The following is a 27,490-nucleotide window of genomic DNA, read 5'->3' as shown; positions in this document are numbered from 1 at the left end:
ATTATAGGTGTGCAACATGTACCTAGCTTTTTCTTTCTTTCTTTTCTTTTTTTGGTACTGGGGATTTAACCCAGGGATGCTTAATCACTGAGCCACATCCCCAACTTCCACTTTTTAAATTTTTTATTTAGAGATAGGATCTCACTAAGTTGCTTAGGGGGCCTCACTGAGTTGCTGAGGTTGGTTTTGAATTTGCAGTCTTCCTGCCTCAGCCTCCCTGGTGGCTGGGATTACAGGTGTGCACCACTGTGCCCTGCTTGTTTTGTTTTTCAATTAAAAGTGTTTTGGTGGTTCTGGGAATTGAACTTGGAGTGTTGTGCTCTAACCATGACCCCAGCTCCAGTGTATATTTTTATAATAATCAGTGTGATGAAATGGGAAATTGCAGAAAGCACTTCTGTGCATACTGGAATATCGTGACTTTCTCCGGGTAAAGTACTTGTGCAGTTGGCTGAGTCGTGAACTGAACTAGTGGCTCTCTTCATGACACACTACTCACTTCTATTGCAAGAATGACTAACACACTGGGTTTATTCCTACTTGAGAGTAGAGTAGGCATCTTCTCAAAAACAGACAGGATGAGTCTTTGAATCTGACGAAAATAATGGACAGTGTTTGTTCCTGATGAAAAAAATTCAAGCTTTCAAGAAAAAGTTAGAAATGCCTTCCTAACACTTAGCAACTTATCTGATGAAATTTGTGCTGGTGTTCATAAATGTAAATTTTTAAAATACGTAATGAGGTGTTGGGGTAAAGCTCAGTGGTAGAGCATCTGCTTAGCACATGCAAGGTGAAAAAGTCTATTTGAAAATGACGTAGTTTTCTCAGTTCTTTCAAGGATCAGCAACGTTTGGAGACTACTGTGCCTCAGCTTGCTAGACCCAGGCAAGACTGGGGAACCACATTGCTATAGGTTGTGATAATGTCACAAAGTGTTAAGAGATGAGGATGGTCAGCCAGAGAGTGTCAGATCACACAACAGCTCCCTGAGTGACATGTTCAATGACTAGCTTTATGGGTGAGGACAGTGTGTCACAGAAGCATCCAAACCCTAGACGATACTGAAAAGCCTAGAAGATGACATCACATTTTTGGCTATTTCCAGCTCCTCTTCCTAGGATCATGCCAGGGTTTTACCCACCCCTTCATTCATTTGCTTCTCCTGTGTCTGCCTTGGTGATCACTAAGGATCTGATTGTAGGATACGATATATTTTGAGGAAGAACAGACATTGTCAATTTTGTCTGCATGACACCTGTGAGCACCTCTGCCTTGGGCACAATTCCTGCATGTATGAGATGTGAGTGAGCAGAATAAATACGGTGGAGCTCCCTCCCTGTGCTCAGTGGTAACTTTTGTGTACAAAACCTCCTGAGTTTAACCATGAGCATCTCAGGATCACAGGCGATGGAGAAGTCAAGTGTTGGACTCCTTGCAGGCCACAGAGTGCCAGGGGGTTGGGATCAGCCTGTTCTGGTCCCCCGAGCTGCTGTGCGTGGCTGAAGCTTCATCGCTTTCTGTGCAGCAGCAGCCCTGTCTCTGGGCGTGGAAATGATGCGTGGGGAATTTTGACTCAACATTTCAAGAACCAAATTAAGGACCAAATTGAATTTAATTGGTACTTATTGTCATATATGTCATTTAAGAACCAAGTAAATGAAAAAGATTTTTTCCCCTATCCCTAGAAAGATAAAAACTAAATTTTAGCAGTTCACAGTACAGTATACAATGGGCTTTTGAAACAAATTGCCCCTATTTCTCCATTAACTCATAATTTATTTAAATGTTGGTGGTGAGCCCATTATAGTAAATGATCTGAGGACTTTTTCTTAAATACAAAAGACTGTTGGAAATAAAACAAGACTTAAGCATTTAGAAAAATGAAGAATTCCTTATGCCAATCAGAATGTTTTCCTTGAATACAACTACCCAAAACTTGAGAAGAACAAATCAATCTGTGAAATGAAAGAAACTCATGCTTTACAAAGTTAGAAGAAGAAATTATGCATAAAAGCCATTATAAAGTTTTTCAGGCATGTGAAAAATACAGATTATAGTACAGTGAACATTTGTGTACCACCCAAAAGAAGAAATAAAACAACCCCCCCCCAAAAAAAAATACAGTCCACGAGGTGTTTCTTTCTTATTAAAATACTTTCCTTTTCCATAGAAATTGCCATCTCCTAACTCTGATGTGATTATTTCCATGTATTAAAAATATATTTTAAGGGGCTGGGGATGTGGCTCAAGCGGTAGCGCACTCGCCTGGCATGCATGCGGCCCGGGTTCAATCCTCAGCACCACATACAAGCAAAGATGTTGTGTCTGCCAAAAAACTAAAAAAATAAATATTAAAAAAAATATATATATATTTTAATATATGCATGTCTATACATTTATATGTGTGTTACTCAGCTTTCCATTACTATAATAAATACCTGACATAATCAACTTAATAAAGAGAAAAGGTAGCTGGGTGTGGTGGTGCACACCTGTAATTCCAGCTACTTGGGAGGCTGAGGCAGGAAGATTTCAAATTCAAGGCCAGCCTTAGTCACTTAGGGAGACCCTGTCTCAGAATAAAAATAGTGAAGTGCTGTAGCTGCTGCAGCAGCTCAGTGGTGGATCATCTCTGGATTCAATCCCCCAGTGCCAAAGAAAAAGAGAGGGGCAGGCGGAGAGAGAAAGAGAAAGGGGGTGGGGAGAAATGAAATGGTTTATTTTGGCTCTTAATTTGGGGGGATTGGCCCTGTTGCTTTTGGGCCTGTGATGAGGCAGTAGGTCATGACTGAAATCTGTACTGGAGCAAATCTGTTCATCCCATGGCAGAGAAGCAGAGAGGAAGAGAAAGGGATTCGGGTCCTGTTACCCCCTCTGAGTTCGTACCCCAGTGACCCAAAAGATCCCCCACTAGGCGTCACATTGAAAGTTCTTATCACCTCCCAACAGTGCAAACTGGGAACCAAACCTTTACCACATGAGTCTTTGGGGAACATTCCAGAGCCAAACTACAGCAGTGCATCTGCACATAAAGTATGATATCGTTTTAGTACTTTCAGCCATTTTTATAAATGGTATCACCAGTAGAATCTACAGCTTGTCCTTTTAGGTCAGCTTTATATTCTGATGTTGATTTCTATAGCTGTAGTCCTTTCATTTTAACTGTAATAAGAAGGTATTGATTTATTTGTTCTTCTGTCTGTAGAAATTTTGCTATTACTGTAGTGCTGCAGTGAATAGCTTAGTTCATATTTCAGTGCACACATAGGAGAATGTCTTTAATGTATCTACTCAAGATGAGAGTTGCTATATCCGAAGGTATGTGTATTTCTCCTGGATGCTGCTAGTTGGTTCTCCAGGTTAGTTGTACTGATTTATACTCTTTTTGGTAAGGAATAAATCTTGTTGCTGGTTTCCTTGCTCTCTCTATGTGTTGCTAGAATTTAAAACTTTGCTTATACGATAGATGTAAAATAATATCTCATTTTTTCTTTAAAATGTGTTATGATTTTTTATTATTATGCTACTGGGATTGATCCGAGGGGTGCCATACATCTGAGCTACATCCTAAGCTGTTTCTAGTTTTCATTTTGAGACAGGGTCTTGCTAAGTTACTGAGGCTGGTCTTGAACTTGTGATCCTCCTGAGTCACTGGGATTACAGGTATGCACCACCACAAATGGTTTAAATTAATTTTATTGAGACATAATTTATTTGAAATACATTGCACTCATTTCAAAATTTACAGTTTGGTGACATTTGACCAGTGTATATACCAATATGATTACCATTCCAGTCAGGTACAAAATTGCCTTATTGCCCTAGGTAGCCACTGATTTCTGTCACTATAGGTTAGTTTTGTCTTTTTGTTTTCTTGGTACCAGGGATTGAACCCAGGGACACTTTACCACTGAGCCACATTCCCAGCCCTGTGTATTTTTAATTTTGGTACAAGGTTTTTCTAAATTGTTTATGCCCTTGCTAAGTTAGTGACATTGGCTTTGAACTTGGGATCCTCTTGCCTTAGCCTCCTGAGCTGCTGTGATCATAGGTGTGTGCCACCATGTCCAGCTAGCATCACGTTTTTAAAAAATCATCCATGTGGGGCTGGAGATATGGCTCAAGTAGTAGCGTGCTCGCCTGGCATGCGTGAGGCACTGGGTTTGATCCTCAGCACAACATAAAAATAAAATAAAGATATTGTGTCCACCTAAAGCTAAAAAATAAATATTTAAAAAAAAATCACCCATGTGCTGTTTGTATCATTGGTTTATTCTTTTTTAAATTGAGATATAATTCACATAATAAACTTTAGCATTTTATTTTATTTTATTTTAATATTTATTTATTTATTTATTTTTAGTCATACCCAATACCTTTATTTTGTTTATTTATTTGTATGTGGTGCTGAGGATCAAACCCAGGGCCTTGGACGTGCTAGGCAAGTGCTCTGCTTCTGAGCCACAACCCCAGCCCCCATTTTTATTTTTACTTATTTTTAGCTTTTTGGAGAAGGCTTCTTGCTGTATTATCCAGGCTGGTCTCAGACTCGTGGACTCATGAGATCCTCTTAGCAGTCATTTTCCTTTCCCTTCCCTCCCTCCATCCCCTGACAGCCGTTTATCTATTTTCTGCCTCTCTGGATTTGCTTAGTCCGGAGGTTTCATATGAATGCAGTTATACAATGTGGAACCTTTTATCTCTGGCTTTTTTCACTTAACATGATACTTTAAAAATTCAACTATGTTGTATTTTATTCCTTTTATGATTGAATAATTATTGTATAATTATACCATATTTTGTTTATCCATTTATCATTTGATTCATTTTTATTTTTTGACTATTTTGACTGTTAGGAACATTCATATTCAATTTTTTTTTTTATTAAGGCTTGAACCCAGGGGTACTTAGCCACTGAGTCACATCCCCAGCCCTTTTTATTTTTCCTTTTGAGATAGGGCTTTTCTCAGTTGCTTAGACCCTCACTAAATTGCTGAAACTGGCTTTGAACTTGGGATTCTTCTATCTCAGCCTCCCCTGTTTCTGGCATTACAAGGTGTATGCCACTCTACCCTGCTCATGTCCAGTTTTTTTGTGTGAATACATTTTCATTTGTGTTGGTTAGACACCTAGTAATGGAATTGCTGGATTGTATGGCAATCATAAGTTTTTTATGTAAGTTTATTCCTTCTAATGGTATTCCATTGTGTAATGTACTACCAGTTTATCATTTGTTAATCGATGGACATTTGAAGAGCTTCTTATTTTTAGTTATGAATAAACTGCTATGAGCTATGAGCATTTATGTACAAGTGTTTTTGTGGACATATTCCACTGCACCACCTACCCTTAGATAAACACTTAGGAGTAGAATTGTTGGATCATAGGTAGGTACATGTTCAATTTGTTTTCCAGTACTGGGAATTGAGCCCAGAGCCTTGCAATTGCTAGGCAAACATCCTATCACTGAGCTACATCCCCGTCCCTTTTTTATTTTATTTTGAGACAGGATCTCATTAAGTTGCATAGGTTGGCTTGGCCTGGAATGAGGCTGGTATGCTCCTGCCTCAGCCTCCCAAGAAAGTGGTCTTAGGTGTGTGTCACAAGGTGTATATTTTTTTTTTTGGTGTGGAGGGGGATGGGTACTGGAGATTGAACCTCAGGCGTCCTTTACTTCTGAGCTACATACCCACCATTTTAAAAATTTTTTATTTTGAGACAGGGTCTTCCTAAGTAGCTGGGATTATAAGTATGCACCAACATACCCACTTAATTTTTAAAATATCATCAGCCTTGGGTATTATGGGGATTGGTTCCAGGACCCCAGTATATATCAAAATTTGTGGATGCTCAAGCACCTTATATAAAATGGTGTGGTATTTGCATTTAACCTATGCATATTCTTTTGTATCTTTTAAATCATCTCTAGATTAATTATGTAATACCTAATACAATGTAAATGCTATGTAAATAGATGTTATACTCTATTGCTTAGGGAATGATGATAAAGAAAAAAAGTCTGTAGGGTCAGGATAGATACAATGTTTTGTTTTATGAATAATTTTGATGTACAGTTGATTGAATCCATGGATGTGGAACTCACAGATTCCAGGGTCTACTATACTCATATGGTCTTCCAAAGTGATTGTACCATTTTAAATTCCCACCAGCAATGTATGAGAGTTTCAACTGCATCATGTCCTCTCTGCACTAAATATTATCAGTCTCTTTAATTTTAGCTTATCTGGTGGGAGTGATACCTCATTGTAAGTATAATTTGCATTTTCCTGCTTAGTAGTGAAGTTGAGCATCTTTTCATATATCTTTTTTGCCATACGGATATCCTTTTTTTTTTTTTTTTGGTACTAGGGATAGAACTCTGGGGTGCTTTTACCACTGAACTAATCCCCAGCCCCTTTTTCTGTTTTATTTTGTGACAGGGTTTCACTAAATTGCTGAGGGCCTCACTAAATTGCTGAGGCTGATCTTGAACTTGCCATTCTTCTACCTTAGCCTCCCAGGTTGCTGGGATTACAAGTGTGCCCCACTGTGCCCAGAGTATTGTTTTGTTCTGTTTTTAGACAGGGTCTCACTAAGTTGTTGAGGCTAGCCTCAAACTTGTGATCCTCTTGTCTCAGCCTTCTGAGTTGCTGAAATTACAAGCATGTGCCACTGTGCTTGGCTGGATTTCCTTTTTGTGAACTGTGTTCATAGTTTTTGTCCATTTTTCTCTTCTTTTTCTATCCCATCCTCTTCCTTTCTTCAGTACTGGGGTTTGAACTCAGGGATGCTCTACCACTGAGCTGATTCTGTATCTTTTTTTATTTTTCATTTTGAGACAGGGTCTCACCAAGTTGCTCAGACTGGCCTCATCCTTAGGATTCTCCTGCCAGAGGCACCGAGTTTGGTGGATTACCCATGTGCTCCACAGTGCCTGGGAACATTTTTCTTTTTCTTAATAGTTGTTTATCCACCCTTTATACTGATTTGAAAGTTATTTGTATTGAAATATCTTTTTTTCCCAATTGTGGGTGGACTTTTCACTTTGTTTATGATGCTTAGTGTATAGAAATTGGGGTTATTTAGTTATTTACTTATTTTTTGGTGTCTGTGCATTATTGAGCATGTGCTCTATTATTACACCACTAGCCTCTGTGGATTTTAACATAGACACACTTATCCTTATCTTCCTTTATGGCTGATGTGATTTTTAATTTAAAGAAATAACCCATGTCTCCAAGATTGTAAAGATCTGATTCAAAATAAAATTTTAAAAGGCTGGGGATGGAGCTCAGTGGAAGAGCACTTGTCTGGCATGCTCAAAGTCCTGAGTTCAATTCCCAGTACTGGGGAAGAAAAGAAAGAAAGGAAGGGAATATATTTATAAAAATTTGAGTTAGCTTTTACTTTTCAAGTTTGATCTTAATTATTTATTCAGTGAGGGGTTTAAAGGTTTTTTTCCCCTCTCCATGGCTAACAGTTTCCTCAGCACTACAGAATAGTCCAATATGAATCACACTAATCTGGGGGAGCTTCATCTGCCATATATCTAGTTTCTGTGAGTATGTAAATCCTGTTTAAAAGGATATTATTGACATAGTGACAAAAGTTATAAAGTACTTAAGTGTAAATCTAACAAAAGATATAGACAGATTTTTAAAAGAAAATCATACTGTAAACATACTGGTTCCTTACTCTTCATTTCTAACTGCTCCTTTTATTTGAGCATCAATACCATACTGTCTTAATTAGTATAATAATATAATCAGCTTATCAATTTCCATGAAAACCCTTCTTGGGAATTTTGATTATAATATGTTAAATTTTTTTGCATTAAGACTCTGGATTAATTTGAGACAGTTGGTGTGTTTACATTAGTCTTACTATCCGTGAGCATAGTATATAATTTCATTTACTCCAGTGTTCTTTAATAACTCTCAGCATGATTTTCTTTTAAAAATTTGTCTTTATCTTTTGTTAGACTTACATTTAGGGACCTTATAACTTTTGTTGCTATTGTTAATGATATCCTTTTAAAATTCTCAGTTTTTGTTTTTTTCTTTTTTGGTAGGGGAATTGAACTCAGGGGTGCTTTACTACTGAACTACGTCTCCAACCCTTTTTATTTTTTTATCTTGAGAAAGGATCTCAATAAGTTCTGAGGGTCTCCCTAAATTGTTGAGGCAGGCCTCAAACTTGCCATCCTTCTGCCTCAGCCTCTCAAGCCACTGGGATTACAGGAGTGTGCCGCTGTACCCGGCCTCCAGCCTCTTTTTATCTTCAGACAGGGTCTCACTCAGTTGTCCAGGCTAATGTTGAAGTTGTGGTCCTCCTGCCTCAGTCTCTGGAGTAGCTAAGATTACAGGTGTGCATCACTACCCCTGGCTTGATATCAACTTTTATAAGATGATCTAGTTTTAAGAGGGGGATGGCTCTCAATATCCCTTCTAGTCTCATAATTCTCTTATGAATGAATTGCCAGTTAAATGGAAATGGTGTAGAACCATCTGTTAGTGATGTATGGAGTGGCAACAAATGAAGTTTCAGGACAGGATTGAGTTTCTTGCAACATTTTTCAGGTCAGTGCCTGCATATTGGGGTGGTGTGAAGAAGCAGGAAGGTTGCTGCACATGTAGGGTGAAGGGGGCCACCTGGAATGGGGGACCAGGGCCTGGGAGACCAGGTGCTGGTGGCTCTGGGTTTCTTTTTTCTCACCTCTAGGAAGTTGTTTAATGAGAATCAGAACCATAGGTTTCAGCCAGGCAGGGTGGTGCATGCCTGTAATCCCAGAGGTGTTGGAGGCTGAGGCAGGAGGATTGTGAGTTCAAAGCCCGCTTCAGAAACTTAGGGAGGCCCTAAGCAACTCAGTGAAACCTTGTCTCAAAATAAAATATAAAAAAGGGCTGGGGATGTGGTTCAGTGGTTAAGTGCCCCTGAGTTTAATCCGTGGTACCAAAACCAAAACCAAAAAAACCCCCACAGATTTTGTGTCTCCCTATCCACATGCCTACCTAGACCATGGTAGTCTTCTGCAAACTCAATCCTTAACTCTGTGAAGAGACACATCCCCGATATCTGGGTCAGTCAGAAAGAGACAACACTCCTGACCAAGCCTGAGGCACGCAGAGCCTTCTAGGACTAAGGCAAACAACCCCAGGCTTCTGTTAGAGGGAATGAGCATGAACACCAATGCATTCTAATTGATTCTAGATGGATGAAATTCTTTAGGTAATTTAGCTCCTAAAAGGTGATTTCTGTCTTTCTATCTGTTAAGAAAATCAAGAGAATTGTCAGAGTGGCCTTCTCTTGAAATAAGACTTTTTTCTGGGTGGTTTTTGTTTTCTTCACTTGTCTTTTCATTTAGAGAAGCTCTGCCTGGCTCCTTCTGACCCTCGGGGCCTGTCTGTGGGAGGTACAGGTAGTGGCTGACTGTCTGCCTGTGCCATCAGGCTGGGTTGTGCTCACATGCTCCCAGCCAAGACTGTGCACCCCCAGAGCCAGCCAGTTGCAGAGTCTTGTTGAAGTCCTCTGGCTTCTCTCTCCCATCACTTTATTTCATTTCATTCCGTTACCATTATCTCCTGCCAGTTTGGGTTCCATTTCTCTGACATCTGTCATGACCTCCTGACTCACTGCACCCTCCAGCCATCCCATAAACTGCTGCCCCGTGTATATTCCCACAGCATATGTGGCCTCCTCCCACATGCAGGTCTGGTATGGATAGCCACATGTGGAAATGCATACTGAGTGAATGAATCACCATTTCCAAATCATCAATGGGCTCCCTTTGCTTTTAGAGCTGCAACTTGACCTTCAAAACCCTTTGCTGGCAAGCTTCCAGGTCCACACCCAGCTGCCTTTCCCAGTCTCCCGCTCTTCCCACTGCACATCTCACTGTGATCCAAGTGGGGCTGTTTCCTGAGCATCTTGAGACACAGTGCTCCCTGCTTTTCTTGATATCAGCCCCTCCTCTTGTTTTCCACTAGCATCGCTTGGTTTTTGGCTTTTATTTTGGTTTTTGAGTATTTTGAAGTTCCCTAACTAGACCGCTTCCTTTCAGTCTCTCCCCCAACAGAAATGTCTTTGCTGCAGTCCCAGTACCCCGACTATGCCACTGACGAGCCACTAGCCTATGACTTCATCTGTATAGTAGGGATAATACATTGGTGATGACAAACTTGTGGGCCTTGAAGGGTAGTAATAATATACACCTAAAAGTTTTTTTCTTCCTGGGTACTAGGGATTGAACCCAGGGGTGCTCTACCACAGAGCTGTATCCTCAACCCTTTGTACTTTGAGACAGGTTCTCACTAAATTAACTAGGCTGCACTCAAACTTGAAATCCTTCTGCTTCAGCCTCCCAAATAGCTGGAATTACAGTCATGCGCCATTGTGCTTGCTTGTCTCCTTTGTATGTTGAATAGTCTTTATTCTCCACCTCAGAAGTTTATTGAAAAATAAAAAAGCCTATTATGTTGACGATTGACTGTATCAAAACCACTTCTTGCCAAGCATGGTGGCTCATGCTTGGAATCTCAGCAACTTGGGAGGCTAAAGTAGGAGAATCACAAGTTGTTTTTTTTTTTTCTTTCTTTTTTATATATGACAGCGGAATGCATTACAATTCTTATTACACATATAGAGCACATTTTTTCATATGGAGGATCACAAGTTTGAGACCAGCCTCGGCAACTTAGCAAGACCCTGTTTCAAAATTTAAAAAAATAATAGGGCTGGGGAGTAGCAAGCAAACAAAAAATGCTGCTTTCTGAGGTTTTCGGGTCTCTGCTAAGACATCCTAGCCACACAGAGTTTCAAGCAAGATGCTACCTCAGGCTGAATCACTGTGCACTTGACATATATTTGGGCAGAAAATGGATTTGGTTATACTACAAGGAGTCAGAGAAGAAAAGGGTTATTTGTATTAATTGCCTGTAATTTTTTCACAGACACATTCTGATCTTGGTGAAGATCTATGCAGGATAGGTGGGCCTGGTCTTCACAGACCTTGGACACCTTAGGCCAGGTGCTGTGGCCTTTAGATGTGCAATCAAGAACTTGGTCGTTCTTTATAGAGGGTCCCTGGTCCCTGTTTACCAGTAAAAGAGAATGTGGATTTGGTGCTTGTGTGGCTAAAACAGAGGACAGAAAAAACAATGGGGGAAACTGGGCAGGATTCTTGGAGGAGGGAGACAGCAGCATGTTCCTGTTGTTTAAAAGGAGAGTGAAAAAAACAAGGGCAACCCATTGGAGGCGGTTAAAGGGAGAAGAGAGGCGGCAGAGTCGCAGCCGCCCCTTAAAAGCTCCGGGAGAACAGCCCAGTTCGCCGCAGCCAACGGATGCTTTTCTGCTCACCATTAGCCTCACCCTGCCATAGCACCCTAAAGAAATGGCCACCCAAACACAGGGGGTAGTTTGGATCTGAAATGTCTCCCACAGGCCCATGGGTTAAAGTGTTGGATCCCTAAGAGGTGTGGCCTGGTGGCACATCTTCAGGTCATTGGGGCTGGGCCTGGAAGGGGATAATGGGACTGCAACCCTTCCTCTCTCTGTTTTTTTCAACTCCTGGCCATGAGCTTCTCACCATGGTGTGCTGCCTTGCTGAAGCCCCCCCCAAAACAAGGCACACCAGCCACAAGCGGAAACCTCTAAACTTTGAGACAAAAGAAACCTTTTTCTCCATCAGTTACCAGGTATTTGTTACAGTGACTGAAAGTTGACTAACGCAGCAGGAATGAGTAAACAAAATAATGTAAAGCGAGGAACCAAAAAGAGTAAGCACGCATTGGCTATGGCTACAAGAAAATGCCTACAAGCTGGGCGATGGCCCATGCTTGTAATCCCAGCAGCTCTGGAGGCTGAGGCAGGAGGATCACCAGTTCAAAGCCAGCCTCAGCAATGGCGAGGTGTTAAGCAACTCAGTGAGACCCTGATTCTTAAAAAAAAAAAAAAAATACAAATAATGGCTGGGAATGTGGCTCAGTGGTTGAGTGCTCCTGAGTTCAATCCCTCATAAACCTCCCCCACAAAAAAAAGAAAATACATCCCAGATGGGAGTTCATGTATGACATAGTCATCAATGAGTACATATTACTCTCCCCTTCATTAGCTGTGGTACATGAGCATATTACTTCTCTTTGCCTCATTTATAGGAGGGAGTAATAGCAAAACCTGTCACATACAGTGTTGTGAGAATGAAATGAATTAATACATACAAGTTTAGAGAAAGCTAGCATTCGACTAAGTGCTCAATATGTGTTTTTCTTTATTCTCATCAGTAGAGACTGGAAGATAAATAGATAAATGATAGAGTTCTCTTTTTTTCCCCCTTTAAGGTATGCAAGAAAAAAATCATGTTTAAAAAAGATCCTACCTTTTCCTTATGTAATTGATTGTCATGGAGAAAACTCTTATAAGGACATCAGAGAGACTTCAGGAAATATGGTGGATGTTGATGTGCAGTTTGTTGAGAATTTTTATTACACTACGTATTATTACAGTGTACTTGCCTATTAGAAATGTGATTGGAAACACCAGGCACATTTAAGTCTGAAAGCTCGGGGTAGGGCTGTGGTTGGCTTTTCCTTTTGTGGTAATCCTGGGGTTCTACAGGTTGATTTCAAGCTGCTGGTAACTCGATCATGATGATTGCTCTTCTGGTTGGGCAGGGTTTTTACTCTTTCTTTAAAAGTGTTTTTTAAATTGGAACAGTAATATGTGTGCATGGTAAAGCATTTAACAGCACAAAAGGGAATAAATTTAAAAACGTGAGTTTCCATCTAGCATCAGGCTTGAGGTTCCCTCCCTAGAGGCAGCTGGTGTTGACAGTTTCTTGAATATCTCTCATGTGTACACACACAATTTTAGCACACTGTATGCACACAATTATAGATACTATATGTACTGTTTTGCACCTTGCTAACCATGCATCTTGAAGAATGTTCCATACCAAAGCACAGTGATGTACCACGTTCCTTTTCATAATGTAAGATTGAATCATATAAAATAGTTGAGTTTTTAAAAATTGTGAGAACAGCCTTTATTGGTTGCAATGGTAAATAGAAGAGAGAATATGACTATTGCTACTGGGGTGGCATTCAGAGACTTGGACACCACCCTCCAAAATGCTAAACTTTAACTGACAATTTTGTATGATTCAACCCAAAATACCTTTGAGAAATACATTTATATAATCAATCTTGTATAATCAATTTCCTATAGACAGACATTTATATGTTTTTATCATTGGGTATTATCATGGATCTTGTCATACATGTTCTTGTTAATATATGGGTGCATATGTAGGATAAATTTCTAGAGTATATGGTTGGGCTCCTGAATAGTATGAAGCTTGATAGATTCTGCCGGTTGCTCTTGTAAGTGGTTTCAACAATTTGTGCTGCAGTTGGAAATGTAAGAGTATATACAGAATTCTTGAAAGAAGAAAGACTGAAAAGATGGAATATTCATTCTCACTTTCTGTCTTAGTCCATTTCCTGTGGCTATAGCAGAATGCCACAGATTAGGATATTTATTTATTTATTTATTTGGGGTACTGGGGATTAAATCAGGAGCACTCAACCACCGAACCACATCCCCAGCACTTTTTTGTATTTTATTTAGAGACAGGGTCTCACTGAGTTGCTACCCAGCCATTGCTGAGGCTGGCTTTGAACTGGCGATCTTCCTGCCTTAGCCTACGGAGCTGTTGGGATTACAGGCATGTGCCACTGTACCCAGCAGATTGGGTAATTTATAATGAACAGAAATCTATTGGCTAATGGTTCTGGAGGCTGGGAAGTCAGAGATTGAGGGACCAGTATCTGGTAGGCACGTTCTTGCTGCCACATCCCATGGTAGAAGTGTCACATGAATGAGAGGAAAGAGAAGGGGAGAGACGCTCAGGGGGTGAATCCACTCCTCTAATAACAAACCCAGTCCTGCAACTTGGCATTAGCCCATCTGTGAGGGTGGAGTCCTCTTGGCCTAAACACCTCTTACAGCTCTTAACGTCTTACGTCAGTGCCATCATAATAACAATAAAATTTCAACATGAGGTTTTGAGGGGACAAACGATTAAACCATGGCACCTTCTCTTTGTGCTCAGAAAGGCATTGAACTTAATCTTCTTTGTGTAAGGATGACTCTTATGAGCTCAGGGATAGTGATAATAATTGTAGTAATGCTATGATAATAATTGTAGTAATAATAATAATGACAGCAACACTTTAATGAGCACTTATGTGCCAGGCAATGTTCTAAGCACCAACCCCCCCCCCACCGCCCCCCGGCCCTTTACAGTGTGATCATGATTAGGTTGAATTCTATTGTAATTTAAGGTTTATGTATCTCTTCTTGGCAGTGTTGGTGATTGAATGCAGGACCATGTGCCCACTAGGCACACACTCTACCACTGAGCTATGGCCCAGACCTTTTAAAATTTTACTTAGAAGCCAGGAGTGGTGGCACATGCTCCTAACAGTTGACACAGGAGGCTGACACAGGAGGATCTCAAGTTCAAGACTAGCTTCTGCAACTTAGTGAAATTCTATCTCAAAAAAAGAAGAAAGGGCTGGGGATATGCTGCTCAGTGTTTAGTGTCCCTGGGTTCACTCCCCAGTAACAAAAAAAAAAAAAAAAAAAAAAAAGGAAGGAAGGAAAAGAGAAATTTTTATTTAGAGACAGGGTAATGGTTCTCACTAAATTGCCTGGGCTGTCCTCAAACTTGATCCTCCTGCCTCAGCCTCCCAAGTAGCTGAGATTACAGGTATGCATCACCACACACAGCTACTTTTAGTTTTTTAAAGTCAGTTACTCAGTAAAAATATTTACCTTTTATCTATTTCTATAATTTCTTCTTTTATGTGCTGGGAATCGTATCCAGGAACTTATACATGCTTGGCAAATACTTTGCTGAGCCACATTCCCAACCCTTATAATCATTTTCTTAGTTGTCCTCATAATATGGAATTTTATCAGATTCTGCTTGGGGTTAAAGACAAGAATAATCACCTTGCCTCTTTTTTTTTTTCTTTTTTGAGGTAAAGATAGAATAATTAATGGCAAAGTCAGCACCATTTTTTGTCCTTGATCTAGTGAGTATGTGGTTGAGCAGTCTGAAGTGGCAGATTGAGGCTCTAGTCTCATCCCCTTGAGGATGTGGATTTGAATCCCATCACTGCCCTTTCCCTGCCCTCTGGTGGTACTACGGATTGAAACCAGGGGTGCTCTGCCCCGAGCCACATCCCTAGCCCTTTTTATTTTTTAATTTTGACCCAGGATCTCACTGAGGGCCTTGCTAAGTTTCTGACGCTGGCCTTGAAATTGTGATCCTCCTGCCTTGGCTTCCAGAGCCACTGGGATTGTGGGTGGACGCCACCAGAGGTACCCTAACTTTGAAAGGCCAAATAATATTTCATTGTTTGTTTATATTACATTTTCTTTATTCATTCATCCATCAATAGACATTCGGGTTGCTTCCACATCTGGGCTATTGTAAATATTCTGTTATGTATATGGGTATACAAATGTTCCTTCAAGGCCCTGCTTTTCAATTGTTTATATACCCAGAAGTGAGATTGCTAGATCATATGATATATCTATTTTTAATTTTTTGGAAGCTTCTGTGCCATTTTGCATAATGGATGTACCATTTTACAGTCCCACCATGGCTGTGCTGTGGCCCACATCCTAGGCCTTTGCATTCTGTTGAAGTCATTTACGAGGTACTGGGCAAACATCTGCTGCATACTTGCTAAGCTAAGTGTTTGATGGATTTGGGAAGCAAGGATAGGACATCTAAAGATGAATCAGGCAGAGAATTTTCTGGGTGATGTGAATGTTCTATATTTTGATAAATGTTTGGGGCACAGGTTATGTATTGTCGAAACTCTGTAAATGTACACTTAAGGTTTATACATTTTATTGTATATAAAATTTACATCAAGAGAAAAAACCTAAACTATTGAACTCCAGTTAATGACATGCTCTCTGAAGTTTTAGAGGAAAGAGCACTGATGTCTGCAATTTATTTTGAACTGCGTAAAAAAGGAGATTAATGGACAGATAAAGAGAACAATTGGTGATAAGCAAGTGCAGTATATTTAAAATATTAATGAATCTATTCTCTTTGAAAGTTTTCATAATAAAATGTTGGGGGTAGAAGATGAAAAGAGAACCCAGAGGACCTGATCTTTACCTTATGCTGCATAGTTAATGGCCTTTTGTGTCCTAGCCTCCTCTTTTGGAGGTAGTAGGAGAGCATGGAGACTGATACTGGTTAATCTGAAAGCATTTGCTCCTTACTGTAGCCTGTTTATAAACCTGAGTCATTCCCAGAAATGTCTTATGTCTTGAGGGATCAGCCAGCAATTAGTAATGGCCAATGATTGCAAGCAATGTTGAGGTCCTCCAGGACCTGCAGAAAGGGACACTTTTTGTATCATATCTGTCTTGGTCCATTTTCTGCTGCAATACTAGAATACCAGATGGGTAATTTATAAACAATTTACTTGGCTCATGGATTCTGAGTGTGGGAAGTCCAGGGGAATAGCCCAGCAGCTGGCACAACCTTAATGCTGTGTCATGGCATGGCAGAAGGGCCAGTGAACATGTGAGAGGCAGAAAACTGGGATGATTCCTCCCCCACCCTCCAGTGCTGGGAATTGAATCTAGGGTCTTGCACATGTTAGGCAAGTGCTCTGCTACTGAGCTACAACCTCAACCCAAATTAAGTTGAATTTATCACCCCCCCTTTTTTTTTTTTGCTACTGAGGATTGAACCAGGGATGACTCATTAATGTCCTGAGGCTAGCCTTGAACTTGGAATCCTCCTGCCTCAGCCTCCCAAGTCGCTGGGATTGCAGATGTGCCCAGTGAATTTATCCCTATTTCAAGGAGCTCCCTTCCATGATAATTAACCCGCTTTCTCAGTGGATTGAGCCACATTGATCCATTCGTGATATCAGAGCCCTCATCTCCTGATCACCTCTTAAAGTTGTCACTTCTGAGTTCTGTTGAAAGTCAATTAAATTTCAACATGAATATCTGGAGGGGACACTCAAACCATGGTAATGAACTAGAACACAGTTACACTTAACTGAAGTGAAGCTTTCATAAAACTGTACTTTCATGTGCCCTGATATTTTCTTTTTTTGCAGTACTGGGGATCAAACCCAGGGCCTCACACATGCTAGGCAAGTACTCTACCTGTAAGCTTTTCTAGTATTTTCCCTTTCTATTTTTGAAAAAGAAGTTTTTGATCCACTAATGAGTTAAGAATCTGTATTCTGAAAAATGCTGTTCTAACATCAACCCTGGAGACCCAGAGATTGACAGATACAATTTACCATTACAATCAGTATAAATGGACACCACTATGAAAACTATTAATATTTTCAGATGTTCCCCATAGTTTTCAAGGCCTGTAGATCTGGGTTTCATTACCTGTGTCATCGCAGTTTCTTAGTTGTGCCAGAAAAAGATGGTTAACCTGTCAGTCTCAGTTTTGTTATCTGTAGCATGGAGATATTAGGGGAATGCACACTTCACAAATTATTATTATTATTAATTATTTTTGGCATTGGAGATTGAACCCAAAGATGCTTTACCACTGAGCTACATCCCCAGTCCCTTCTTATTTTTTTATTCTGGGACAGGGTCTCACTAAGTTGCTGAGGCTGGCCTTAAATTTGAGATCCTCCTGCCTTTGTCTCCCAAGTTGCTGGGATTACAGGTGGTGTGCCATTGTACCTGGCTCAGAGAATTCTTGAAAAGGATTCAGTGTAATGATGTCTATACAGTGCTTCGCCTAGTGCCCAACTGAGAGGTTGCAGTAAGTTGTCAACATTTTTTTTTCTTTTTTCAGTGCTGGGGATTGAACCCGGGGCCTTGGGCTTACAAGACAAGCACTCTACCAACTGAGCTATACTCCCAGTCCCAATTGTCAACATTTTTATTAGTCATGCATTCAGGAACTTCTGTATGTTTGGACTGCAAAAGCAAGCAGACTGCACTTCCAAGGAATATGGTGTTCCTTGTTATGTTCTTCAGTTCTTTTTTCCTGTTGGTGTTCTGTAGAAGTAACCTTCAGGAGTACCCCATTGTTTCTGCAGTGCTCAGTAAACAGTACTCACTTTCAGCAGTCGTTGGTGGCACTGGCAAGAGAGCCATTTGGAAACATGGGGAGTTTGGCAGGCTGAGTGGTGTTTGTTTTTGGAGACTGCCTTGGCATAATCCTAGGTGGAAGCGATGCCTGGGGTTTCTCACTGATTCATCCCTTTGGTGTGAATTCTGAAGACACTGCATCTGACTTGAGGGATGGGCAGGAGGAACACCTAGGACTTCATTAAAGATGTGCTTCTTTGAAATTTCCTTTCTGAGAGATTATTCCACATCATTTGAATTTCTTCCTTTTTAATCTGAACAACTTTGACTGCTGGTGGAAATAATTAGAAAGCGTTCTGGTATTTTTGGTACAATTAAAAAATTTTACTCTTATGTAATTAATAGAATCTTAGGATTTTAGAGCTGGTAGGACCCACACAACTATGCCACTTGATGGGTAAAGCTCATCCATTAGAGGGGAAAGAACACAGGGCCTCTTGACATCAAGGCCAGTGCCCCTCCTTGCTCATGTTGGCTAGAGAAGAGTATGTTAGCCAGAGAGCTGGTACATTTTATCACAAGCTAGCCTAAGACAGCTATTATTATTATTGACTATTTATCTGAAATGCTTTGGGCCAGAAGTATTTCAGATTTTAGTTTTTGGAATATTTGTACACACATAATAAGATCTCTTGGGAATGGGATCCAAGACCTGAAAAAACAATTCATTTATGTTTCATATACACCTTATGCACATAACCTGAAGGTTATTTTATACAGTATTTGTAGTGTGCCTGTTTCTTGACTGCTTCATGACATCAAGTGTGGAATCTTTCACTTATAGTGTCATGTCAATGCTCAAAAAGTTTTGGATTTTGCAACATTTTAGACTTTAGATTTGCAGATTGGGAATGGTCTTCTTGCAGTAAAGTGTGCTTCTGTGGTCCCTTCTGAGCACACAATTTTCTACTCTCTGTAGTTACCAGTTTATCACCTAGAGTAGCAAGCAATTTAGGAGTCTCCGTGGCTTAACACAACAAAGATTTACCTTTTGCTCACATATTGTGTCCAATCTGGATTGGGTGGAAAGTGTCTTTGCTCTGTTCTGCACAGTCACTCATGGACTTTGGCTGATAGGAACCCCATCATCTTACAGCCAGCCATGTAGCATAAGTGCCTTCCAGGTTGCCATGGCAAGACAAAGAACTCACACCCACTCTTCTATGCATCTGCCCAGAAATGCTAAGTCATTTTGCTCACTGCCCATTGGTCAGAACTGGTCATATGACCATACTGGGTTGCAAGGGATTTAGAAACATGGGTAATACGTGGAATATTCGAGCTTTACCAGGAGAAGTGAGGCAAGGTATTAACACTTGTTAAAACTGTAATTTGGAAAATTGTAGCTTCCCGTTTTTTAGGTCTACCAAGTTTTATGACTCTCCCAGTTTTCTAAGCGTCCATATTCATGAAGGCCATTGTGGCAATGACCTTTCTTGTTAGCCTGGTGAGGACAGGGAAGCTACTGCCAACCACAGAGTCCATGAGCAGAGCAGCACACAGTAAACATGATAGAGGAATTGTGGGGCCAGCTGTGACGTCATTACCAGAAAGGATGTTAGATGATCTGGGCTGTGGCATGCATCCTCCTGGTTACTTTGTGTGGTTAGCTAGTCCGTCACCACCAAAAAGATAAGAAGGACCTAATTCCCTGGAACTGGTGAGTGTTACTTTATATGGCAAAAGGATTTTTTTTAAATTTTATTTTATTTTAAAATTTGTTCTAATTAGTTATACATGACTATAGAATGCATTTTGACACATGGGACACAAATGGAGCACAACTCCTCCTTGGCTAAAGGAATTATATAGAGATGTGATTAATCTTCAGAAGTTGGGGTTATCCTGGATTATCCTGGTCGGTAACTAGTGCCATCATAGCTTGTATCCTTAAAAGGAGGAGGTGGCGGAGATGTGACAGAGAAGAAGAGGAGGGGAGAGTGGGACCATGGTGACAAAGAGTGGAGTGATGTGGTTCCAAGCCAAGGAATGCCTTCAGCCACCAGAAGCTGGAAGGGGTAAAGAGTGAATTCCCAGAACTTCCAAAGAAGATATGGCGTAGCTGCCATCTTGATTTCAGTCCAGTGATACTGATTTTGTATTTCTGGACTCCAGCTTCTGTAAGAAAGTAAATTTCTGTTGTTTTAAACTGCCGAGCTTGTGGGTATTTTTTTTTAAATAACAACAACAGTGAACTAATTTACTTTGGTACATACAATAGCATTTTTCATCTGTAAGAGTGGCAGAGATCACCAAATTCAATAATACTTTCCATTGGTGAGGTTGTGGGAAATAAAGTCTGACCTGTCTTGTGGGTAGGAGGGCAGTTTAGTATATAACATCTGTGGGGGTAGTTTGGCAAGATCTATCAAAATTATCTCCTTCGACCCAGTACATTATTCAAAGTCTGGAATTTATGTATGAAATGATGTAAAAACAAGAATATTCATTGTACCATTGTTTTTGGTACGCAGAGATTAAAAACTACATAACTGGGGCTGGGGATGTGGCTCAAGCGGTAGTGCGCTCGCCTGGCATGCGTGCGGCCCGGGTTCGATCCTCAGCACCACATACCAACAAAGATGTTGTGTCCGCCAAGAACTAAAAAATAAATATTTAAAAAATTCTCTCTCTCTCTCTCTCTCTCAAAAAAAAAAAAAAAAAACAGACTTCATAACTGTTTATCAAGTGAGCCTGTTAAATAAATCACAACACAAACATTCAATAGAATAGTGTTATCATATTTAAGAAATGAAGAAACTCTTTATTCAATACTTAAGTGAAACAATCCCCCCCACCCTCCACACTCAATTTTATTATAATGCTGGAAGTATTTTTTTTTTTTACATTGTAGATGGACACAGTACCTTTATTTCATTTATTTGATTGTTTATTTATTTTCACATGGTGCTGAGGATCAAATCCAGTATCTTGCACATGCTAGGCAAGTGCTCTACCACTGAGCTACAACCCCAGTCCCTGGAAGAATTCTTAAGAAACCGATAATGTGAATATGAATGTGAATATCTGTGCAAAAAACAAGGAAAAGTTAATAAATAAACGAAGTTAAGTTTTATGGCACTGCAAAGCCCTGCGATAAGGAAACCTGGTTAGTTGTGTTTGCTCATTTCCATGAGTAACGTCCAGTACAGTCTGGGTTCTGTAGAATGCACTAGAGTAATTCTTTTCAGTGTATTGCCATACCTAGACTTATTCTACTTACTCTGATTTTTTTTTTTTTTTTTTTTTTTTTGCTCTCTCTCTCTTTTCATTGGACTTCTGGTGTTTAAGTCTAGGTAAGAAAGAATTATGTGGAAAAAATGAATGATGATATGCTAGTAATAATTTAATTTTCAATTAAAAATTTTTAATTAATTTACAATTGCTCCTGAATTACCTCTTTCTTCATGCCAGAGCTTCCTAACTGGCAGGCTGAGATTTGATTTCCTCAGGCTTAGAGCATACAGGGTCAGGACCAGGGTGGCCAAAGCCCTCAGGATGGTGGTTTCTGCTTAAAGAATTCTACCCTTTGGCTCCGGTAGGCTGTGTAAATATTAATTATTTTCAATGTGTGCAGTGATGTGGAAAGGTTGGTAAATATGGCTCTAGGCAAAATGTGGACTTATATTTTTAAAACATATGCTACATAAAAATAATTTAGGAAAAAAAAAAGTAGTTGTGGTCTTTGGGGAATTCCTGATGGTGGTTTGCCCCAGTGTGGGAGTCCTCAGCCCTTTCCTACTGAGCTGAGCTGAGCACTGTGGGCAGACACTCCCCTGCTGAGGGTACTTGGGCACGCATAAGACTATTGGAGGGAGAGGAAGAGGGGCATTTTAGGACATGATCTTGAACTTGCTCTAATCTATCAAGAGAGAAATAATCAAAAGACAGCGAGCATGTCCACTGTGGGTAGGAACAACACCATTCTGACCTGCCTCATAACTGATACCGCAGTTAAGAACTGCTGTCCCCAGAGAGTAAGTGACATTTTACGCTGTGGCCAGCTCAGTTTAATTTCAAACCACGAAACGAGAGGTTTTTAGGTATTAAAGGCAAGTAAAAAGCCATCATTTAAATGCTGTATTTACATATAACATTAATATAAATAAGAACTTTATCAAGTTCAGTTTTCATGAGAACTGTGCTGTTTGTCCTTCTGTTACGTCCTGGTGGGTCTGATGATGTTGGTAATGCTGTCTGTTCTTCATGTTTTCTGGAAAAGTAACTGAATTAGTATGTCAGTGTAGTACTATCTGAAGAAATCCAAGAGCTATTAAAATGCTTAAAAATAAAATGATCAATTCTTCCTTTGTTCTCTCGACAGGATAATTGAAGCTATCTGCATAGGGTGGTTCACTGCAGAGTGCATCGTGAGGTTCATCGTCTCCAGAAACAAGTGTGAGTTTGTCAAGAGACCCCTGAACATCATTGACTTACTGGCAATCACGCCATATTACATCTCCGTGCTAATGACAGTATTTACAGGGGAGAACTCTCAGCTGCAAAGGGCTGGAGTCACCTTGAGGGTGCTCAGAATGATGAGGATTTTTTGGGTGATTAAGCTGGCCCGTCACTTCATTGGTCTTCAGACACTTGGTTTGACTCTCAAGCGATGTTACCGAGAGATGGTTATGTTACTTGTCTTCATTTGTGTTGCCATGGCAATCTTTAGTGCACTTTCTCAGCTTCTTGAACATGGGTTGGACCTGGAAACATCCAACAAGGACTTTGCCAGCATCCCCGCTGCCTGCTGGTGGGTGATTATCTCTATGACTACAGTTGGCTATGGAGATATGTATCCTATCACAGTGCCTGGAAGAATTCTTGGAGGAGTTTGTGTTGTCAGTGGGATTGTTCTGTTGGCATTACCTATCACTTTCATCTATCATAGCTTTGTGCAGTGTTATCATGAGCTCAAGTTTAGATCAGCTAGATATAGTAGGAGCCTCTCTGCCGAGTTCCTGAATTAATGCATTGCCAATCAATTCTTGCAGACACTTGGTTTGATAACCAAGTGTAAAGAGTTGACGCTGCTTCATATTTATGTGTTTCTTGCTGGGTGAGCACTGCAGGGGCATTGGCATCATCTTGGTAGGATAAAAATTATCCTTCCCAGCTGAAGGGATGAAACAGTTTACTTATTACGGAGTAAATAGGATTGAGGCTGCAAAGGAAGAGCAATGATCCTAGAGCAAACTTTAGGAATTTATTTGGTTTTGATTTGTCTCTTCCTTGCCTTGAACAATTACATAGTTCTGTTTTGTGTGTGTGTGTGTGTGTGTGTGTGTGTTTTAAGTACATTATTTGGACACTTTGAAACAGAAAGGTACTATTTTTCAAATGTTTCTCCATCTTAACGAATTCTGAAGAAGCTTGGAACTTGTAGTGTTATTTTTTGAGACTAACATTTTCATTTCTAAATGTTTTATAATTTCTTGTATCAATGTCAGAAGTATCCTGGAAACATATGTCACATGCAGGAACTGTTTAACAAATACTTTAAAATTTTGGCCAAAATTTAAGCTGTATAATGGAGCTGGATACAAGTGTGAATATTATTTGAGAACCTTTTCCATATTTATCTATCCTCTGCTTTATTTTTATGCCTATTATTTACCTTATCGTATCGCTTCATGGAAGCTTGAGTATGTTCGCCCTTTTCTATTTTGGGTTTCTTTATCTCTTTACTGAAATGACTACAAGAAAGTATTTAAGAATGAAGAGAGCTTGTATTGTTTAGCGTTTTGTTGGATAATATTAGAATTCATTGCTGTTACTAGGTGATAATTGTTCTAACATTCAGATGTCCAAACAAGAATATTCCCATCATAAAAATGATAAATAGAAATAGTTGATATTATCAATATTATAACCCATATTTGTCATCTTCTACTCTTAACTTTCCCCCCAGACCTCATGAGTTTAATGAGACTCACCAGATGAAAGTATATTTATGTAGCCTTTTGATACCAAAGTCATCATTAAAAAAGGAACATTACTGTACTCTTAGTTGCTGAGTAGCTAAGTCAGTTTTAAGCTAGCTAGAAGCAATGAATACATAATTATTTGACCTGATCTTCACCATTGTAAATCAGTTACGGTAAAACTCTTTTTTGTAAGACTATTGAGTAATATACCATATTAATCTGACTAGAATTTTAGTACTAGATAATGTGCAAGGTGATCATTTAGTGCTAAATTTTAACAATATGAGCTAGAATTTTGCCTTTTCAACCAGTTGATAAAAAGAAGTCATTTAGAAACAAAAAATTAAAAGTCATAGATTTATGAATAATTTATTGTGCACATTATAATTATTGGGAGTGGAGGAGAGAAAGATTGGGAAATGGTAGATAGAACAGAGAACCTAAGTGTATTTATAAAAAAAGGGGGGAGGGGGCGCTTACCAGGAATGGTCATTAAAGCAACATTAGCCATCAGCTCATTCAGACTTTTGACTATTATGGGTAGAAACCCAGGGCAAGAGAGGGAGCTGCAGCTAAAACCTGGATCTCCAAAACCAAAACCTAGCCCTGCAGTTTTGTTTATTTTTGTGTACTGGAAACTGAACCTAGGAGCCCTCTACCCCTGAGCTACTATGTTTTTTTTTTTTTTAATTATTATTATTTTTTATTTTGAGACAGTGTTTCATTGAGTTGTTGGGGCTGGCCCTGAACCTGCAGTCCTGCCTCAGCCACAGGAATTTCAGGTGTGCTGCTACTGCAATTAGCTGGGGTTTTGACACCTGGTAGGTTCTGACAAAGCCTTGAGGAACCCCGTTTCTTTTTCATTGTCATTGCTAATGTAATGATAGCAAAGCTGTCCCCCCCCCCCCCAATTTTCTTTCCTGAGTTTAGCTGATATTTAGGCCATTCAAAATCTCACTCCAGGGCTGGGGATGTAGCTAAGTGGTAGAGAGAGCTTGCCCAGCGTGTGCAAGGACCTGGGTTCAACCCCCAGTACTGGGGGAAAAAAACCTCATTCCATCATTCTCTCTACTTCCCCCCCTTATTTATATGTTGCTTTTTTTCATACTTGGTACATTCTGTTATTTATTGCATATTCATTGTATTTTTAAATTTTTTTAGTTGTAGATGGACACAATATCTTTATTTTATTTATCTAATTTTATATGGTGCTGAGGATCAAACCCAGGTCCTCACGTGTGCTAGGCAAGTGCTCAACCACTGAGCTATAACCCCAGCCCTATTCATATTTTAACATAATTGAAATATGTGGCATGGATTTTTAAATTTATTTTTACCAGTTTGGACTAAGGTGTTGTGATTCAAACAAATAATATGCAAATCATAGCACCTTCATATTACTAATAAAAATATGATCACCTTCCATTTACTGGTACTGGGAACTTTTCATGTGAATATGCATAATCTCCCCCAAATAAATAACTTTCTTGAGGGCTAGGACCCTCTTTCTTGCACACACCTGCATTTTCCCTCAGTGTCCAGACTGGGACACAAATTTTCAACTGATGTATGGGTAGAAACTTCTGGCCTGAAAAGAGAAGGATACGTATATGCCCGTACACATATGTGTATAGCCACACATAGGCACACACACATGAACACTGTTCACACACAGGCTTCAAGTTGCCCTTAAGTAACAAGTCAAAACTCTCTTGTTGATGATGTCAGACTTTACACAGGGCTGCTTTCCAGAAAGAAGCATGTGGGCTAAATGCTGATGGCAGTTCCACTGCCCATTTATGAAGGAGGGTCTTTTTTTTAAACTGGGGATTGAACCCAGGGGTGCTTTACCACTGAGCTACATCCTCAGTCCATTTTATTTTTTAAATTTTGAGGCAGGGTCTTGCTGTGTTCCTGAGGGTCTTGCGAAATTGCTGAGGCTGGCCTCAAACTGGTGATCCTCATGCCTCAGCCTTTCAAATTGCAGGGGTTACAGGTATGCACCACCATACCTGGCTCAGAATTTGTTTTCATGGATGTTATAACATTTTCAGGAGCAGAGGCCTTTTCTTGTAACTTTTCCTGAATGTGACTGCTTTAGGTTTTGTTTTTGCTTATTTTTGCAGTGCTGGGGAATCAAACCCAGCACCTCATTCATGCTAGGCAAGTGCTATACCAATAAGCTACACCCAGCCCTGAATTTTACTGCTTTTAAAAAACGATTAAGTAGCATATCTTTCTTACTTGTACTTTTAGATATTTCTCATAATTCAGTCTTCATGTCAGGATTTTTTTCATTAGGATTTACATCAGTGCTAGTAAGTCAGACATTATCCTAAATTAGAATAGCTAAAGAAAAAGGAGGAGGCCCAAATCTTTATTTTGATTTTACCACAAGTGAGCATACAGACTTGTTCTTTTTTTTTTTTTATGGGGGTGGGGGAGGCCTATATTGTACTCTTGGAATCAAGCACAGGGGAGCTCTATTGCTGAGTTACTTCACAGCCCTTTTTATTTTTTATTTTGAGACAGGGTCTTGCTCCATTCTAAGGTTGGCCTCAAACTTGTGCTCCTCCTGCTTCAGCCTCCTGAATTGCTGGGATTATAGGCATGTACCATTGCACCCAGCGATGACTTGATCTATAAGTAACTTGGTTTGTATTCTCTAAAATGGGATTTTGGGGGGATTAGGAAAACAAAGGAAATATATGTGAAGTGCAATATTATAAATATTAAACCTTAGATGAATAAGGTTTTAAAGTGTGATTATATTTCATTTTGACACATATACTGTGTTTTCTTTCTTTTCTTTTTTTTTTTTTTTTTGTTTTGGTACCAGGTTTTGAACCCAGGGTGCTTAATTACTGAGTCACATGCCCAACTGTTGTTTTGTTTTGTTTCTTTTTTAATTTTGAGGCAGGGTCTCGCAAAATTGCTTAGAGCCTTACTAAATTGCTGAGGCTGGCTTTCTTAACTTGTGATCCTCCTGCCTCAGCCTCCCAAGCTGCTAGGATTACAGGCGCCTAGCTATTGTGTTTTCATTGTAAGTTGCTGGTTAAAACAGTGACTTTTTTTTTTTTTCTCGGATTTGGTTGTTACTTGTAACCACACATTTGTAAATTCTTAAGTATGTTAAAGTATTATTTCACTGTGGCTGCCAGTAAGTCAAAATAATATTTCCTCTTTTAAACTTCTGTGAGATGCTTTTCCTGTCCTGTTATCTGGCAGAAGTAGAGATGGATTAAGTTGAATGTTGGTGCTGGGAGAATTTTTTTTGTTGGCTTGATATTTTCTAGAAGCAGCTTATTTTTCTTCTTTTCTATAGAAATGAAAATAAAACTCTGAAAACTCCTAGTTCAGATTCACTCTTATGCTTTGTAATGTCAAACTTAATGCAG

The 27,490-nt window shown here is 39.7% G+C and overlaps 1 protein-coding gene across 2 annotated transcripts in view; it reads left to right on the top strand.

Annotated features, from left to right (window-relative positions):
• Window positions 1-23,135, top strand: part of Kcng3 (potassium voltage-gated channel modifier subfamily G member 3) — a 35,049-nt gene extending 11,914 nt beyond the window's left edge. For both annotated transcript variants that reach the window (XM_027934530.1, XM_027934529.2), the window contains exon 2: window positions 22,490-23,135. In XM_027934530.1, coding sequence (XP_027790331.1) covers window positions 22,490-23,135 — 646 coding nt within the window. The remainder of the gene's footprint in view (window positions 1-22,489) is intronic.
• The last annotated feature ends 4,355 nt before the right edge of the window (window positions 23,136-27,490 follow it).

The sequence above is a fragment of the Marmota flaviventris genome, chromosome 14, assembly GCF_047511675.1.
Source record: "Marmota flaviventris isolate mMarFla1 chromosome 14, mMarFla1.hap1, whole genome shotgun sequence".
NCBI lineage: Eukaryota > Metazoa > Chordata > Mammalia > Rodentia > Sciuridae > Marmota > Marmota flaviventris.
The sequence above is the reverse complement of the archived record's forward strand: the minus strand, read 5'-3'. Positions and strand labels throughout refer to the sequence as shown.